The sequence below is a fragment of the Aspergillus melleus genome, assembly GCF_016097325.1.
Source record: "Aspergillus melleus strain CBS 546.65 chromosome Unknown contig1, whole genome shotgun sequence".
Lineage (NCBI taxonomy): Eukaryota > Fungi > Ascomycota > Eurotiomycetes > Eurotiales > Aspergillaceae > Aspergillus > Aspergillus melleus.
The window spans coordinates 2,769,691-2,787,586 of record NW_025763370.1 but is presented as its reverse complement, the minus strand read 5'-3'; the positions used below and the strand labels follow the sequence as shown (position 1 = coordinate 2,787,586).

The 17,896-nt window shown below is 50.6% G+C and overlaps 7 protein-coding genes and 3 non-coding genes across 10 annotated transcripts; 3 read left to right on the top strand and 7 right to left on the bottom strand.

The window, feature by feature from the left end:
• Positions 1–395: 395 nt before the first annotated feature.
• LDX57_000981 lies at positions 396–467 on the bottom strand. Its single transcript has one exon. It is a non-coding gene; the product is annotated as a tRNA-Ala (tRNA).
• A 66-nt stretch (positions 468–533) lies between these two features.
• On the bottom strand, positions 534–1,608 carry LDX57_000980 (uncharacterized protein; the record flags this gene model as incomplete). Its single annotated transcript, XM_046082625.1, has 2 exons — positions 534–993; positions 1,050–1,608. The coding sequence occupies 2 exons, from the start codon at positions 1,606–1,608 to the stop codon at positions 797–799; spliced, it is 756 nt and encodes a 251-aa protein (XP_045938582.1). The 3' UTR covers positions 534–796.
• An 87-nt stretch (positions 1,609–1,695) lies between these two features.
• On the bottom strand, positions 1,696–2,219 carry LDX57_000979 (uncharacterized protein; the record flags this gene model as incomplete). The annotated part of the gene is made up of 3 exons (XM_046082624.1): positions 1,696–1,896; positions 1,978–2,100; positions 2,151–2,219. 3 exons carry the CDS (start codon positions 2,217–2,219, stop codon positions 1,696–1,698), a joined length of 393 nt encoding a protein of 130 aa, XP_045938581.1.
• A 1,420-nt stretch (positions 2,220–3,639) lies between these two features.
• Positions 3,640–4,318, bottom strand: mxr1 (peptide-methionine-S-sulfoxide reductase; the record flags this gene model as incomplete). The annotated part of the gene is made up of 3 exons (XM_046082623.1): positions 3,640–3,673; positions 3,750–4,068; positions 4,144–4,318. The coding sequence occupies 3 exons, from the start codon at positions 4,316–4,318 to the stop codon at positions 3,640–3,642; spliced, it is 528 nt and encodes a 175-aa protein (XP_045938580.1).
• Positions 4,319–4,632: 314 nt separating this feature from the next.
• On the bottom strand, positions 4,633–8,601 carry KIP3 (kinesin family protein). The gene is made up of 2 exons (XM_046082622.1): positions 7,975–8,601; positions 4,633–7,906 (listed from the first exon to the last, which is right to left on the bottom strand). Exons 1-2 carry the CDS (start codon positions 8,172–8,174, stop codon positions 5,095–5,097), a joined length of 3,012 nt encoding a protein of 1,003 aa, XP_045938579.1. The 5' UTR covers positions 8,175–8,601; the 3' UTR covers positions 4,633–5,094.
• A 613-nt stretch (positions 8,602–9,214) lies between these two features.
• LDX57_000976 lies at positions 9,215–9,288 on the top strand. Its single transcript has one exon. It is a non-coding gene; the product is annotated as a tRNA-Asn (tRNA).
• A 759-nt stretch (positions 9,289–10,047) lies between these two features.
• LDX57_000975 lies at positions 10,048–10,121 on the bottom strand. The gene has a single exon. It is a non-coding gene; the product is annotated as a tRNA-Asn (tRNA).
• A 564-nt stretch (positions 10,122–10,685) lies between these two features.
• Positions 10,686–11,243, bottom strand: LDX57_000974 (uncharacterized protein; the record flags this gene model as incomplete). Its single annotated transcript, XM_046082621.1, has 2 exons — positions 10,686–11,153; positions 11,241–11,243. The coding sequence occupies 2 exons, from the start codon at positions 11,241–11,243 to the stop codon at positions 10,686–10,688; spliced, it is 471 nt and encodes a 156-aa protein (XP_045938578.1).
• Positions 11,244–11,506: 263 nt separating this feature from the next.
• Positions 11,507–12,010, top strand: LDX57_000973 (uncharacterized protein; the record flags this gene model as incomplete). The annotated part of the gene is made up of 1 exon (XM_046082620.1): positions 11,507–12,010. One exon carries the CDS (start codon positions 11,507–11,509, stop codon positions 12,008–12,010), a length of 504 nt encoding a protein of 167 aa, XP_045938577.1.
• A 2,288-nt stretch (positions 12,011–14,298) lies between these two features.
• Positions 14,299–17,152, top strand: LDX57_000972 (cyclic nucleotide-binding domain protein; the record flags this gene model as incomplete). Its single annotated transcript, XM_046082619.1, has 2 exons — positions 14,299–16,713; positions 16,808–17,152. 2 exons carry the CDS (start codon positions 14,299–14,301, stop codon positions 17,150–17,152), a joined length of 2,760 nt encoding a protein of 919 aa, XP_045938576.1.
• Positions 17,153–17,896: the final 744 nt, after the last annotated feature.

Genomic DNA, 17,896 nt, shown 5'->3' with positions numbered 1-17,896 from the left:
ATACCACATCGAGGGTGTAGATTATCAAGATGGGCTGTGGCAATGGTCCATCTACTCTGTTTCATCGCCTCATATTTCCGCACAAAGATAGTAGAGATGAACAAAGTTCTGTCGTACGCGTCCGTGTGCCCGCTTCTCAGTCCTATATAGCATTGGTGGTACTACAGGCCACCCAAGGATCATTTTCAACACTGCGCCCAGTATGTTTTGCTCGTCTGGCTTGTTTTCTTGAGAGTGTTGGTTATAGTTGGTTGCGGTTGCGGGTAATCAAACAAGCCTCTTGTCAAATCAGGGGAGGGGGGAAGGGATTTGAAGGCAAGAAAAAAAAAAGGTATTGATTGAACCGAACAACGCGATTGATATTGACCATAATATAATATGAAAGCGAAAAATAATGGACTTGAGGGGAATCGAACCCCTGACCTCTCGCATGCGAAGCGAGCGCTCTACCCCTGAGCTACAAGCCCAGATGTCATATAAGTGGAGACGCGGTAAACAGGCCTCATACATGAAGCCGCCGGTATGGAGAACAACCGGGGATTAGGCAAAAATCATATTCATCTTTCCTAAACAGCTGGACTAATCAATCCGCACATTTGCATACATGAGAATAATGAAAATACAACCCCATTCAATGTCGTCCAACTCGCTTACATTCTTGCCTTGATCTTGCCCTGCGCATTCTCGCAATCTCTCCGGTGACAAATCAACAATGTGTGCGTGAGCAGAGATGATCAGGATGGCCTCCAAGGTCCAAAAATCAAACTCGGCCATCTGCGGCTACGCTGAAGAGAAATCACCGCATGGATCTCTTCATATAGCTCTTAGCCAGGCCGGAGCGAGAGGTCTCCTTGACGAGAACCAACTCCTTCTCGCAGGGGTCCGAGGAGAAAGTCACCGAAACCCCACTATAGACGTTGCGGCCGTCTTTCCATCTGTTGAACACCTCCAGTACCTTTCGAGCAACCACGGTGCTCGTAAAGATGGCGGTTGCTGCGTCCATCAGTTGCCTGCCTACAAAGGGGATACACTTTACTCTGTCCACTTACCGTTTCCAGAATTGAAGACCCAAAGAAAGTCAATGTTGCCGGGTCCGGCTAAGGTGCGTACGTCCTGCTTCCACTTCTCGGGGGACATATTCTCGGCAAAGAGTCTCTTTCTTGCAAAAGACAGGCGGCGGCGCTCGCGAATTGGTTGATTCATGCGGCAGAGGTCCTCGTTCCAATCAAGGATCTCGGCCAGCTCAACGTGATAGCCGCATCCAAAACGTCCAAAGCCGAGCATCTGCTCCATTTCCTGGTTGGACTTCAAAAAGGCAAGCGCGTGAGATGCGTGCTGGAAGGTCACCCGTGTTCTTCCGTTGGTCTCCAGGCGAACGTCCTGCAGCGGACCCTCGTGAATACGAGTGGTGATGAATTGGATGAGGTCCTTGGAGATTCTTCCGTAGATACGGATGACCCCTGCCTTGGCCTCTGGAACTTCAGGCGCCACAGCGGTAGAAGGTAGGGCAACCCCGGGCAGGCCCGGAATCTGATGATCGCTGCCATCTTCGTCACTGTTCTGGCTCTGCCTAGACACCGAGGCTGAGGTCAGCGACAGGGGAGACATGTAATGAGTTGTCTCGGGACAGTAGGTTGGAAGGCCTGACACCGAAGTGGCACTTGTGCCGGCAACCTGGGCCCAGCTTCCAGGCGGCTATTGCTGCTGCTGCTGCTGCTGGTGAGGGAGAATTTCATCGGAGGAGACTTTCTGCAGCATATTGACATGGCTGCCGACGTTTGCTTTGGTCATTCTCTCGATCTGGGTCAGGAGACCAGAAAAGCTGTGTCTCTGAAGTGCTTCGGAGACATGGTTGCTGGAAAGACCGGCGTCGATGCTCTGACAATCCTTACCCTCCTACCGACGAAATTTAGTGTCTGGGCCATGATAGTATAGGTCTCGGGATCGGTAGAGCGAAGAGGAAGAACTGGAACTAACCGCATCACTGAAAATATATTCATCACGGGACAGGTTCTCAATGCCATCGGAGAATGCATTGACGATCTGGACGCTCAGCTTTCCCACTTCATTAGCAGCATTGTGCTGTTCATGCTTGCGGAACTGCTGAAATCAGCACATGACATGCTTGGGTGGGCTTGTTCGTCACCTACATGACAAGAAATGCGATTGAGATTCTCCAAGGCATCAGCCATGGCTTCGTCGATGGAAAAGGCCGACATCTCGAGAGTGTCGTCTTTGATCAACCTGGGGAACGACTAAGATGGTTCCGAGTGAGGTATGAGACCCTTGGGAAGGTACTCGCTAGTGTGTGGTCGGGAGGTATACGTAAAGGGTTCTGCTTTTTGTCGGTCGCGAGACTCGATGAGCTGGTGGACTGACAATCTCGCAATTCCAGGACAACGACTTACCTTTCGAAGCCTGGGTAAGGCTCAGAGAATGGTCCTCGAGAGAGAAAGGACGCGCCAAGAAGGCAGTTGACTGACGAGCTCTTCACGAATACAATGATTATAGAAGACTATTGATGATGATGATCGCGGCCACCTTTGTAGGAGGTGGAAGCCTAGGATGGAGTCTGTCTTCGCTCTACTCGCACCGTCCGGGAAGACAAGACGATGTCGAGATGGTCTTGGCTGAAGAACAAGTAGACAGGGATAAGGGACTAGAAATAACAGGAAATTGCAAAGAAAAAGAGATGATCGTACCGGGAATTTCAAGAGAAGGGGTTAAGGAAAGAAAGAAGTGGGAGGAAAGAAGAGAAGAGAAAGAATGGGGTGGAGGGAAGGTCACCGGAGAGGGAGATGGTGAGAGAAAAGTGAAGGGAAACAACAAAAGTAGACTTCAGTTTGTCGGCGCTCTGGCATGAATCATGGAAACGGATGCACTTCCCAGATGGAGGTGAATGAATGGTGGTCGGCGTCCTGGCGGTCCTGGTTCTTCCTGAGGCCGCTCATCCCATCTCCCTTCCTTTTGGGGAATGTTCCTGACCTACATACACTAACTACAGATGACTGCATCTTCCTGTCTTGCCAACCAGTTTGACACTACCTACTCACGTGGTGTTCCATTATGAAAAGATGAGTGAATAGTTACTTCGTTGTGGCACAACATCTACTTTACAACCAACAATTGCATCACCTGATATTGTTCTATTATTATAGATATATTGGTTTGCTTTTCTACAGGTCAAGGCAACTTAAACTATCAGCGTGCTAACGTAAGGGAAAGGGTGCAGATCAAGAAGACATACTTGCCACATCTGTCGCGATATCCAACGAAGTCGCAGCCTCGACAGTTACCCGAGCAAGTTGAATAGACTCGGTAACTGAATCGAATTGGCGAAACTCATGCCATGAACTATGTGAGAGCCCAATTATGTATGAATGGTAGACGACACAGGTACAGCAAGAAAGAAACCACTTGCTCGGAACAATGATGACTCTCAATGGAAAGACAGTATTTATAGATTTCACATTTCGAATATACAGACTCCCATTTCCCTGAGCGTACATACAAACCAGCCCATGCCTCCGGATCAAACCTTCGGCAGAGACTTTTATCAAATCACCACCCCAGCGCATGAACCCGTGCATTAACATAAAATTCCCTCCAATTTCTCATATCTCATATTCTAGCCCCGAGTCAAGCAGACAGAGGGGGGAAGTTTCTCACGAAGCTGCGCAACCCGTTAGTTAGCTGTACTTTTTCCGTTGACCCGCAAATTCCGAGCCCAAAATGCAGGGGCAACATACTGAGCAGGGCATTCATATCCAGCCGGGTTCTTGTTCAAATAGAGCTGGTGGTACTCCTCCGCGTCCCACCATTGCGCCGCCGGCACAACCTGGGTGGAAACGGGCTGCTTGTACCACTCCTGGCTGACCTTCTCCGTCACCTCGTTGGCGATCTTCTCCTGCTCGTCGCCGTGCGTGAATATGACGCTGCGGTATTGGGTGCCGACGTCGGGGCCCTGGCGGTTCATGGTCGTGGCGTCGTGCATGCGGTAGAAGAATTCAAGGAGGGAGCGGTAGGTGACGATGGAGGGATCGAACGTGATATCAAGGGCCTCGGCATCTAGTGTAATTGATTGACTGTTAGTGAACTCTGACTGCCTTTGAAGAGTCGGGAAGTAGGTAGGAGGCAACTTACGACCCGTATCGCCGTTGCACACGGCGCGATATGAAGGCGACGCCGTGTTTCCACCGCAATAGCCTACTTTGGCATCCAGGAGACCCTTTCCGTTACCGAAGTTCTTGCGGAAGAGGTGCTCCACGCCCCAGAAGCAACCGGCGGCCAAGGTGGCCCTCTGCGTGGTGTCGGACATGTTGCGCGAACGAGATTCAGCGGTCAACGAAAGAAAGGGCGAGCTAGTCGAGAAGGGACGGAAGAATCGTGAGAATAAAGTCGGAGCAAAAGCGGATGCGGCGAAGGTCATTGGTTTTTTTTTTTAATACGTACAACGAGTGGGTTGTAATTTTTAGTCTCCGCGGAGGGGCACGGATTTAAGATTAGATATCTCGGGAGGGATTTGTCGGAATTGGAAAGACAAACGGTTGAGGCGATAATCGTGGGTTTTGTCAAGGGTGCATTGGAAAGAAAGACAATGCAAGTCCAGCCTCCGCCAGGGTAAATAATCGCAACAGGTCGATTCTCTGGCAAATGCCGAATTTGTCATGGCGGGGAAGCTCGTTAGTGGCGTCATCCCGAGGAATGACATAATTCCACCGGCCGATGCTGACATCGCCCCTTCTAGATTTCCCTTACGAGAAGAGTTCCAAGCATTCTAGAAGAAAAAAGGAAGAATCTGTTGTAGGTCTGATACTGTACACGTTTCCGAGAACCCCTAATATATGCCGTACAATACAAAAAAGAAACATTAACATCGAAGAGAAGATAGAAAGCCACCACACCTCTGAAGCGCGCCCTCTCAAAAGCAAAATGGACGAAACCAAGGAGTGAAATGAGTTAACCGGACCCAGACGGTACACTCCTGGTCAAAAGGGTGCAAATAAAGCAAATGGTATCTAACTTTCCCCCAAAACACCGTTCCAATGACCCAAAAGACCCCAGCAAATTCGGCAGAAATAACGACAATGTAAATTACCAGCCAGGATATGAGTTTTCCGAGGACCTCTCGATGCGTGGCGTGGCCATAACGCTAAGCCTGATGGCGTCTCGGCTGGTCAGGCTGATGTCTCGAGGTCGCATATCCCCACCGAACGTCGTACGACGATGACCGGTGTTTTTCATGATGGGGATAGTCCGAGGGCTCAAGACTCGGGGCTTGGATTCGGCCTCTTTATCAGTCTTAGCAATCCGTCTCGCTTGCGCCGTGAACATGGTGTTTTCAGGGGGCGAGCTGCCGTAGGTGGCAGATCCCGGACTTCGGCGACGGTGAACGCGAAGAGTATTGGCAGAAGGTCCGGTGCCAAACTGTCCCCCGGAGATGCGCCTCATTGCCGAATTGATCCGCATGGCATCGTCCTTGTTTGCTTTCCAACTGTCCTTGCTGTCCGAAATGGGGCTGCTATAGCCCCCGCTCGAGGTGCGAACCGCAATTCTCGAGGGACGGTCGGAAGGTGCGCGATTCAAGAAGCTGCTACCTTCGATTTCGCGGAGAGGAGAATTTTCGTTGTCTGACAGGGGTAGCGTCGTTGTCGGAGGAGGGGCAATTGGCGAGCTGCTGGTCTTTTTTGCGAGGAATCCGGCCTTGAATCGGTTGGCGTTTTTTTGGACATTCAAGGTCGGCTCCGGGGCTGCAGACACTGGCGATGAAGCATATTGAGGGCTGAAGTTTCGCGTGGGCACGGGGATTCCACGGGGAATGGGGGAGGTTCTAGGTAGTGAGGGCTCGGCAGGGCTTCCTTCGGGAAGAGCAAGGGCGGCTCCCAGCTTTTGCGGAGTCTTTTGGAATTCCGTTAAGGTACCATCTTCCTCGTCGTCTCTCCAGCGGACGCCTCGCTTCGTGGTTTTAGACACGGACTTCTTGGGTGAGAAGCTGACGCTCTTTCGCCCAACACCGCCCATCTTGCGGCGCCGCGGAGAGCCCTTGTTAGGCGAGGGCGGTGCTGCCGGTGTGAAGGTAATCGGTGCACTCAGCGTCTTGCCGGCCGGAACATGAGCCATGCTCGGTCTCTTCTTCTTGGGAGAGCTGGCTTTAACAGGGCTGACAGAATGTACAGACGGTAGGTTGCCGTCGGGTTTCACAACACTGGTTGCCACGTTGGAGCACGAGGTCAGCATCTTCGTGAGGATCTTCTTTCCTTCATCAACGGCTTCATCCTCGTTCAATTGCATGATGTTCTCGATGGCAGAGACCGTCTCAAACTGAGCTTGCAGAAGTATCTGCACGGTGGCTGCCTCCCCGGCTTTATCTTGCTCGGCCACTGCGGATAATGCCTCCCGTTCCGTATTCGACTTTAGGAGTTCTGCCTCGCGTTGCAGGTTGGCGCGGTCGCTTTTGTCGCAGATTTCGAAATCCTGGAGTTGGCGGATGGCATTCTCAACGGCAGAGTTTAGGCCTCGATCCCAGTTGCTCTTCGCCAGCCGTTGGTGATAGTGTTGCCGGCTACCTTCGAGCTCCAAGAGAATTCCCTGGGCGGTCTTGCGAATCGCCTGTAGGTTTGACAATGGCGGTTCGAGCTCTGCATTCTCGCACACATTGTCGAAAGCAGCGATCCAGGATGACAGCAAGCCGATCCTGCGGCTAACCTGCTTTAATTTTATCATATTGTTCGTCCTTTCCTGCCTCTCTGGTAGTGAGTGTTCGTAGGCAGTGCGAATCCGAGAGATTCCTTCACGCACTGCCAGGTCCTTCTTCTCTGTTTGTTTCTTAAACTTAGCAAAAGCGACCTTCTCGTGGTCTTTTTGCTGGGCTTTCAGTTGGTTGATTAGGGCCATCTGTTCGTCGATCTTCACCAGGAAATCTTTAACATGACGGTTGACATTAAACACATTTCTCGTAACTTTGGTCTGGATGTTCTTCGCTCTATTCGCATAGCGCAGCGTGTTTTGGGTTTCGTCAAAATGCTGACTTGAGGGACTGACGCAAACAATCATTACTGTTTTGCAGTTGCCACCGAGCGAGAATTTCAACAACCGGGTGAGCTTGGAGTTTCGGTAAGGCACGTGGTTTCGCTTTCGAGGATCGCAAAGGGCATTAATACAGCTTCCCAGAGCCAGCAGAGACTTGTTGATGTTTGCACCCTCGAACAACCTTTCACCCCTGTTCTTGGTAGCGCTGGCTCGCTCACTGCCCGCCAGATCGATGATACTGAAGGTCGCCATCGTATGCGGTTCGTTGATGTCGGCGTTACGGTCTTTCTGGGCAACGTTTATCTGAAGAACGGCGTGGGATCGGGACGATGTGGCATTTGCCTCCGTGGGTGACATGGTGCGGCATTCGTTGCCTTTCATGATCATATCCATCACTTGCTGCACGCTCTGTGGGCGGTGACTCGACAACCCAGGCACGGAAACGGATTTGTTGCTATCCTCGCGCAGCATCAGACCTCCTTTGCTGCCTCCTGGCACAAGGAGGTCACGGATGGTCTCGTTGTAGATTTCTAGGTATGATAGAGTGATCTCGGTGTGTTTCTCTTCGGATCTCTCTTCTATCCGCTCGAATAGCTCTTGCATCGTAAGGAAGATTATACCCGGTTGCTGCGCTGTGCCTGTGATCGTGTGGGTTTTACCACATCCGGTTGCACCGTACGCAAATACTGTGGCATTGTAACCGTCGAGGACACTATCAAGAAGATTCCGAGTAGTCGATTCATACACCTCTCCCTGCGAGGCGCTCTGGTCGAAGATCCGGTCGAAAGCGAAGGTCTGGTCTTTCACGCGTTTGCCGTTGGGAACGACGCTTTTGGAGAACTTTTGTACGGGGTTGTCTTCAGGGGGGTCGAATACTCTAGAAGCACACTGGAGTTAATTGTTGCTCTGGGATCTTGATCGAAGGTACAATCGCAATAAACTCACAGGCATCTGTCGTCAATGACCTTGATAATCGATCGAAGGCCCTTCTGATTCAGTTTGGGTGTCGGAGCACCCGCCAAGGAGCCTTCCCCGAGAAACAAGGGGCCATCCTCGCATTTCGAGATCTGGGCCGCTTCACGGATGGTAAACGGTCTCACTCGGACGGAGACATTGATCGAAGACGAGTCGCTGGAGGCAGCCATTATGTCGACAATTGCGGCTGTTTTGGTGGGCGTAAAGGTCGGATAAGAAATTCAACGCGGGGAGGGCCGATATCCAAGTACCCTGCGGCGCCCCTACACCGTCGGCGAGGTAAAGGGCGAGTTGGCGGGATGGCGATGATGATCAGGAAGAGACGATTCAGGAGTCCATTAAAGAAGAATGTTGGGTGGATCTATATCCCCAGAGATTGTCCCCTGTTGAGTTGTCTATTAGTCTAGTGCGAGCTTTCAAGCCACCTGGTTGACTGTTGACACGGGCGGTGTTTTCCACTTCGCGTTGCTCCGAGCAACCGGCCCGGGCGCGTGACTTCAGCTGAAACGCTGGAAGTTGGCGGTTTGCACCTGAGGCATGCAAGTCATATACGGAGTGCCCCTCACAGAAATATATAACCGGCAGCTCCCTTTGAGTTCTATCAAAGGTTCATAAACCCTGATCCAGAAACATAAACAATATACTACCTGCAGGATATTAGCCACTCCATCTTGTCTCTAGATGCAAACAAGTTATATCGTAAATATCCTAAACCAAATCTACATCTACTAACTCTAGTTGCTCCCTAACTATCCTGTAGCCACGCCCAGGAGTGATGTTTACAGCTTACAATGGTTCTTTTTATGACAGAAATCGCGCCAAATTTCAAGTTGTCTTGGTGGCGCCATTGATTGGCGCGTATAACTGTTAATCCCTAGATAACATTGAGAAATCGTGAGTTTAATTTTAATTTAGTTTTTTTTTTATTTTTTTTTTATTTTTTTCCCTGAACAATATTGCATACAGGAAGCGCCGTCTCCAAGGATTCTGCAAGTCTGCCGATAGGCGGATAGGCGGATGGCTTCGTGGGATTACCCAACTCAGGAGTGCTGAAAAAGAGAGGTGTGGGTGGAGATATATATAAACACATGGAGGCAGAGTGGATTAACTACTCTGTAATCCGTACATGTACAGTGTGAACATTCACGACTACTTTGATTATTAGCCAAAAGATTATATGGCGCATAAATTTGGCGCCACATATCAAGTCGTCTCCGTGGCGCAATCGGTTAGCGCGTTCGACTGTTAATCGAGAGGTTGTCAGTTCAATCCTGACCGGGGACGTTTCTTTTTTTCTTTTTCCCCACACCTTTCTCGGTGTCTACAATGGAGGATTGGAAACTGGAATGTCGAACTGATAGATCGTTCTGCAGTCTTCAGCCATGCATGACCAACGCTGATTTTTTACCTCCTCCCCTTACAATAAGTTAACCTATATGACCGACTGCCCGTAATACGCCACTCAGTCAAATTCCAGGTTGCCTTGGACCACAGTCCGAGTTCCAATGAGAACGCTTGCCGTTGGCACTTTCCGTACAGCTCCTGGGCGGCCTCGTGGTCATTGAACTGCATGACAAGAAAAAGATAGGCCGTTGTCCAATGATAGCAGTAGCTCTCTTGGGAGACATTCTATTTCGAGAGATCTGAAAGGGCGAAAAACCTTGGCAAGATTGTTGTGGCTATAGAAAGCACGTAATCGGAAAGTTGATGCTTCCTTGATAGAATACTCTGATCCTCGTAACTGGATAGGTAGGAGGCCAGAAAGAGCTGATCTCGGTGGCTTTGCAGGCTGCTCTGGGATGGTTATGGACGTAGTCGTTGCCTCGGCATTCATAATCCTCAGCGGTTTTGGTAGAGCGCATGGATATCAAAATTAAAATTATGGGCGAGGACAACAGCTACGTGCCAGGTATAAGAAAACAATAAAAAGGGAGTACACGAAAGAAAAGACCAGAAAGTTTCGCATACAGTATCATGGTCGCAGCGGTATCGAGGAAGTTGTAGGTTGCCGATGAAGGCTTTTTGAGAAGAAAAAAAAGAGAACGTCCCCGGTCAGGATTGAACTGACAACCTCTCGATTAACAGTCGAACGCGCTAACCGATTGCGCCACGGAGACGTGTTGTTGAAATAACCGTTCGACGCTTGGAATTATAATTACGATCAAACTTTAGGAGTTTAAAACAGCCTCCTGGTGCTATGCTGACATTGCCACGACATGCTCAGCACACGCACTGTCGTCTCGCGAATTAGCCGATGATCAAGTGGGATCACTGGAAAGTTTACTTCGATTGGCTTGGGTAGAATGAGAATAAATTAAATACCAATCCTTGGTGAGTACTGCAGATACCAATTTGGCATTGATATTGACTACCTATCGAGACCGAGATTAGTACCTACATACAGAGTGCTCCTTACAGTTATATATCTACGCCTGAGTACAGGGTCTCTGCACCCCTTGTCGTATCAACGAACCAAGACATTATCCTTTTAATGATACTAGTTCACCCGGCTTGGTTCCTGCTCTGAAAGTGCCTCTGAAAAGGGCAATACATATCACGTCATCATGAAAACCTCCGGTTTCCCACCATACGTACATACCTCATGAAATTAAGAGAGAAGGTGAACGCCGTATATCAAAACCCACATAAGCCCTGCGCCAAGTATGATATCTCTGTCCGTTTCAGTTCACCTCTTCTTCCTCGTCAAGGCTGGGCAGCACAACATCCCATCCAGGATCCTCGAGTTCTGGCGCGATATCATCGTCCGCCCCGCCGTTCTCCTTGGGCTTTTGGAATCGGAAAGCAATAGACTGTCCATTCCGCAGTTCAGCCGACTGGAGGGTTAGAGAACTGGCTGTCTTCCCGGCACCTCGCCTGGGGGCCTCGTCGTCGTCGAACTGTGACACGTCAGGCTCCAGCCTCGTCCACCCTTTTTCTAGATCATTTTTGTCCACGGCAACTCCGAATTCAACCTCAGAAGGGTCTTCAGGAACCGGGGTGCCGTTGATCTCTTTGAGGTCGCGGGATTGAAGAGCTTTGAGGAGCGTAGCTTTGACGGTGGTGATTGACTCAGAAGGCGGGAGTGTGAGAAGCACGGTGGTCTTGTGCTTTTTGAACAGGAGTGTCCAGCTCAAAGGGTCAACCTGCGACTGTTGGTGACAGTTTCGTTAGAAAAAGGAATTCTTTTTCTCTCTCTTTTTTGAAACAATAGAGAGGTTAATAGAAGACCAACGTACCATCGTGTAGATTTGAGCTGGTGGTTGGTCACCGAGCTCTGGCGGGTCCTCGGAGCTTTTCAAGCGGTCCGGAAGTCGGGGAGAATTTGGAGAGCGAGCGTGATCTCACCTCCTCCCAAAACGCAACGGCGACAGAAATTCCCAACCCAACCCCGATTACCCCGATCGACGCCACAGACTAGTGTCGCCCACGAACAAACACCACCGTGCTCCTTCCAGCCTGAAAATCATTTGTTCACAAGATTTCCGCCCACCAATCACCCACAATGGACTCTCAGCAGCCAAGCGCTGTTGACATGGAATCAACAACGCCGCGAGACAGACCCGCATCAGACCCCAATGCGCGATTCGGACTGAAGCCGGACCAGCGACTGCCATACATTGCGTTAGCCACATTCGGTACGGGCATGGGCATCGGTGCCTTCCACGGAAGTCAGACGGCCTCCTATCGCTTTCGCGCCGAAAACGCGCACCGTTTCCCCACGACGAATAAAGGATGGTTTCTGTACCATAAGGATAAAAGCAACTTGCGCTTGGTGACGGCAGTCAAGGAGGGATTCAAGATGGGTGGTAAGTTGGGTGCGGGTGCCCTTGCATTCGGGTTCTTCGAAGAAACGGTGGACAAAGCCCGGAATGACCGAGATTTCTTGTCTACGGTCACGGCGGGATTGACGTTCTCAGGCATTTACAGTCTACTAGGTTGGTTCTCGGATGCACTGTTTTGTTTGCTTTGGATTTCATCACCCTTTCACCCACGGTATATATGCTAAACGGATGTTTCATTTAGCCCGACACGATGTTTACACGGCAGCACGCACGGCCAAGTTCGGCTTGAAGTTTGGCCTGGCGTACGGCTTGATGCAAGACCTCCTCGAGACTCTGAAGGGCAAACAGCCCAAATACGTCGATTTCATACTAGGAGATCGCCTGTTCAAGGCGGAGTGATTAGGAGGACCGAGCAGATTGTTGCCTTTTTCGCCAATAACGAATTCACGTCACGAACCTCGCGAGACCCAGGATGACGTCGTGCGCTGGTGCTGAGAAGACAACTCAATGCTAGACTCGGCGCGATCTGAGGGATATCTCGAATTGATGGGTGTACCTTATGCTTAACTCCATCAAGACTAGCGCCCTGGAAGCAAGAATAGCTTCTTCATATGACTCTCTTCACTCTAATCAATACGACCTCCCTCGGCTACCTCTATGCCCGAATATCGAGACCCCCGAGGCTCAATCGAGACCACCGAAACGGAACATGATCTCAAAAGATATCGATGGTCGGCTTAGGGGTTGCTGTCATCACCCGCACCCACTTCGCCGGTGACATGATAAGATGACCGAACAATGTTCAGGGTTATAAAATTGGTACATGGGTGTTGCAGCTAGAAAGAACCCGAACGGCTCTTGGATAGTCCGGGAAGAGTCACTAAACACTAAAAACCGACGCTGTAACAATTAGTTAGCTGGGCAGGGGCTGTTTGGTCGCTTGTAAGAATTTAATCTTCTATTTAGGTTTATCCAGAGCTACCTAGCAACTAGCTTCCGCTCACAGCCTCATACCGAGTTGTAGATGCCAATTGCGTAGTCTCAGGTGCCATACATCCAAGTTGCCCGTTCTTTAATCGCACAAACGTGACTTTTCTGACATCTGGCAGCTGAGGGTGGCCCCTGCGGATCTTCGCCGCTATCCTTAATCAACCACGCCTGGTAGATGAGATCTCGATGAATCGACAATTCCCGGTCACAAAGAAGGTAAGAACGTACTAAACAAGTGGAGACTTGCTTACCACAGGCTGATCCTGCTCTCAGCAACATTGATGGGTGCCACGCTCATACTACTCAAAATTATGTCTTCCTTCTCATCTTGAGAAGGTGCCTTGAGGTCTGCTCGGAATGTCAGACGCGAACTTCAAGTGGTACCTTCGAAACCAAGAATTCAGAAACTCAAACTCCCACAGCCATAGGGCTTATGCATGGTCTAGCAGGGCCAATGCAGCCGCAGTCAATCAAGCATCCACCCCTCATATCTCGGCTATGGACACTCTGTGACCTGACGATCTCTGGTATCGCTGATCAATCAGCCTGGCGAACTAAGCAGCTACTAGTCCAAACTGGTCAGTCAGCACCGTGCTGTACGCATGCACTCCGTACCACTTGCGAGATTCTCATGCCTCCCTTGACTTCAGCTCGCTCTTACCCACCCCGCCCACCGTGCCTCGCTCCCTGCGTCGCATAATCCACGATTGAGGCCGACTGCAATTGGCAGGTGTGAGAGAGCCTCGGGTGGGCACTACCAGGGTTTATTGATCTTGCTTATTTGTTCAGAAAATATCTCCTATTGCAGACCGCCGTTGTTTCGGTCTGTTTTCGCTGCTGCCGAATTTCTCCCACTTTCAAGCACCCCACTTGAACAAGGGTTTCCGAGGTTCCAGTCACAAGATATTTCTTTTTATTGCAGCTTTTCCCGTCAGAGAGGAAAAAAACACCGCCTGTCCTTTGTCGCATAATTTTTATATTTATTTTTAAACGCATCGGCGCGAGTCCAACAAAGCGAGCGTGTCTCAGCGGTGAAAGTCGGGCAAAGCGTGATAGGCTGACTAACTGACTTGCCGGTGGAGCAGGACCGCATTATTTGACGTTGGTGATCCCCGCTTTCATTATTCTGGCCGCTGCTCGCTGCTGAGCTTCCCTCCCCTTCTTGACCGAGACTCGCTTCTCATTAACCATGGTCGTTCTTACTGACTCCCTCACGGCGACCCCCCAGGCTTTTCGACTATTCCTTCACCACCGTTTCTCCAATCGCAGGCTTCGCTCTCAGATGTTCGTCCCTTACTGATAGCTCCCGCCCTCCCCCGCGCGAATCTGGGCTGGAAATGCCTTTCTGAAAGCTCCCCTCCCCGTGATTAATTCTCGTCGACGTCATCGGCCCATTGATCTCCCCAATTATATGCTACCACTGAAAGAAATTATCCCTTTCTCTTCCGTGCTTCCTATTTTATAATATACCTTTTCTTCTTTGACTCCCCTCTTCGATCCATTTCCCCTCTATACTCACATCATGCGACGCCATGGCAGGTCCAGTGGAGGTTCCACTAAGGCCGTCACACCCGTCTCCGACACCGTCTCGCTGATCCATTCGTTCGATTCCCTGACGAACCCGAATCGCCCTGTACGTCCCTCGCCGCTAGCATCCTCGAATATTCAGGCCTTGCCCTTGGACCTGGTCGACCGACTGCGCTCCTTCCCGCTATTTCAGTCTACTCCTGAATCTTTCTTGTTCGCTGTCGGTCAGCATCTACGCCCGCAGCTCCATGCAGCCAACGATTACATTTTGACCGAGGGAGACGAGGCCAAAGCGATATATTGGCTGGTGCGAGGCGCGGTGTCGGTGACGTCCCGCGATGGCGAGAGTATATATGCTGAGCTTGAGTCGGGCGCCTTTTTCGGCGAAATTGGCGTCCTAATGGACCGCCCACGGACGGCCACTATAATCGCGCGCACGCGGTGCCTTTTGGTGGTGTTGACGAAGGAGGACTTTAGGAACATTCTCCCCCGCTTCCCCACGGTCGAGCAGGCCATCCGCGAGGAAGCGCAGGAACGGCTTATGATCCTGGAAAAGAAGAAAAAGGAGACATCCGCGCCGCCGGCAGACATTGACGAACCGGCTCGCCGAGGTTCAAAGCGACTGAGAGACACTTTCATTAGAGACATGTCACTCACTGAGCGTGACGGCACGATTCTCAAATCGGTGAACAAGAAACGCAAGTCCCCAAGCCCTGGATTGGCCGACGGGTCGTCGAGTGCACTGGCAAATGGCCTAGTTAGTGTCCGGCTTCTGTTGAAGGAGTTGCCCTTGTTCTCCGGCCTTCCACCGGATATCCTGCACTTCCTGGGTCTGAATGCGCAACCACGATCGTATCCTCCCTTTACCGACATAATCAAGCAGGATTCCCAAGGCCGAGAAATTTATTTCATTGTCCGGGGTGAGGTGGAAGTCCTGTCTGAATGTGCCAAGCCTCAAAACTCCCACTCCCTACCGAGCACCATCGAGCAGCCCGGGTTTGAAGTTAAGGCCCGGCTGAAGCAGGGCCAATATTTTGGGGAGGTGGTGAGTCTTTCATTAGCACCTCGTCGAACGGCAACGGTGCGCTCGATCAATGCGGTCGAGTGCTTGATGATCGGCGGTGATGTCTTGACAGAGCTCTGGGAGAGATGTCCTCAAGATGTTCGACAGCAAGTCGAGAAGACGGCCAAAGAAAGACTAGACTCGGCGGTTGATGGGGATGTCGTGATGTCGGAAGCCGGCGATGTCACAAAGCCCATAGGCGACGGTTATCCACAGGTCGGCGGTCCGCGGCGACAGTCGATGCCGCCAATGCTTACGCTCACGGAGACGGAATTGGATGCTCCCCTGAAGCCGAATGGCATTGACGAACAGGCTGTCTTGCGACCATCCGATCCCGATCCGTTTCTCAACGTTGGCCTGGACAAAGTCCGCCTTCGTAGTCGACGAGGCTCTGTCGCTCCGCTGACGCCCGAGGAGGTTTCGGGGGAACAGCAGCGACCGTCGCCTCCATCAGAACCGCGATCTGCGAGTTCATCGTTCCTCACGCTCCCGGAGGCAGCCTTATCGACGCCCAAGACTCAACGAGAACCGCACAAAGACAACCGCGGTATTCTTCCCGATAACGTTCTCCTGGCCGTGTTCCGCAACCTAGAGCTCCACCACCTCCTGCGCATCCGTGCGGTCTCCCTCCACTGGTCAGAGATCTTGAGCAAGTCAACTGAGCTGCTTCAACATCTAGACCTGAACATATATAACCGATGCGTTACTGATGACGTTCTTGTGAAGATAATATGTCCATTCGTTGGCAACAGACCCCGTTATGTCGACATTAGCAACTGTTTTCACATAACCGATGAAGGATTCAACAAGTTGATCACGACATGTGGCTCGAATGTTGTTGCTTGGAAAATGAAGAGTGTCTGGGATGTGACAGCGTCGTCTATTCTTGAAATGGCCAGCAAGGCGAGCGGGCTACAGGAAGTTGATTTGAGTAACTGTCGAAAAGTCGGAGACACCTTGTTGGCTCGAATTGTGGGATGGCTTGTGCCCGGTCAACACAAAATTAGCGAAGATTCGGGAAAGACAGGAAAGGCGATTTTAAAGCCTACTATGCACACAGCAGCGGGCACTGTATATGGCTGCCCCAAACTGAAGAAGCTGACATTGTCATATTGCAAACATGTCACCGATCGATCGATGCATCATATCGCATCCCATGCCGCTTCGCGTATTGAAGAAATGGACCTGACGCGCTGCACAACGATCACGGACCAAGGGTTCCAATTCTGGGGAAATACGCAATTTACCAATTTGCGAAGACTCTGTTTGGCGGACTGTACTTATTTGACCGATCAAGCTATTGTTCATCTGACCAACTCCGCCAAACAACTGCAGGAATTGGACTTGGTAAGACAATTAAATCGTCCACTCCTTTTTTTTTTTTCTCTATTTGCTTTTGGTGGGAAGTTGAAAACTAATGCGAAGCATTCATCGTGGACAGTCTTTTTGTTGCGCCTTATCTGATACAGCAACGGAGGTTTTGGCCCTTCAATGCTCCCAGTTGACCTACCTCAACATGTCTTTTTGCGGCTCCGCAATCTCCGACCCGTCCTTGCGCAGTATTGGGCTCCATCTTCTCCACCTGAAACGATTGTCCGTGCGTGGTTGCGTTCGAGTTACCGGTGCCGGCGTTGAAGCCGTTGCCGACGGCTGTAACCAGCTAGAATCCTTCGATGTCAGCCAATGCAAAAACCTCTTACCCTGGCTCGAAGATGGAGGGCCTTCTAGATACGAAGGGAGGGTCATTTTCGAAACTGTTGCACAGAATGGGAGAGTGTTTCGGTGATTCGTCCCGGGCGTTTCCCCTGTGGCACACGGCTTATGATTTGCTCCGGCTTTGACTAATCTAGCCACGGAGAGTTCTTGGCATATCAAAAAGCTCAACCTCTCCTTTCTCCTCATTATCTTTCCGCCTTCACTCTGAATTTTCTTGTTGGTTCAATTGTGGTGTACTCTGATACTCTATCTTTGAGAATTGTGCTTCACATCTCCCACGTCGTTACGATTTCTGGCCCTGGTAGGTGCTACGGCGCTGATGGAGATACGGAGTGTGGCCATTTTCACGCCTTGTACTTTTCTTTTTTCTTTTTTACTTAATCTTTCTGACATCTCTTTCTTTCTGGGACGGACTTTCTCCAATTCTAACTCGGTGGTATAGGAGCTATGGCTATGGGCATGGAAGGAGTTGATATGGAAGGGAAAGCATAAGGCAGCATATATCTGTTCAAAGGATCGGTCTGTTAATGTTCACATCGCATGCCGGAGCAAATGGATGGTTTCGGAAATGCCGTTCTGTATCTTAGACCCTTTTACTTCTCCATTTCTGTCTTTTTTTCTCACTATTCTCTTGTCTTGCAGAACGATTGGAGATACAACTGAATAGAACGACCGCCTGTCTGTCGAAATTCGTGGATTGGGGACCTCATCCTGATGAGATATGACGTAGGATTTGCGAGGCTTCTGGTCTACTCTAACTTCTGCCTGACTCTTTGCACCGCTTGTTGGTTCTATTCACTGGTCTTTCAACAAC

Excerpts from the sequence above, each read along its gene's own strand:
- KIP3 (XM_046082622.1), bottom strand. The coding sequence starts at position 8,174 with ATGGCTGCCTCCAGCGACTCGTCTTCGATCAATGTCTCCGTCCGAGTG. Across the intron at positions 7,907-7,974 it reads GTCATTGACGACAGATGCCT|AGTATTCGACCCCCCTGAAG; the intron begins GTGAGTTTATTG and ends GTGTGCTTCTAG.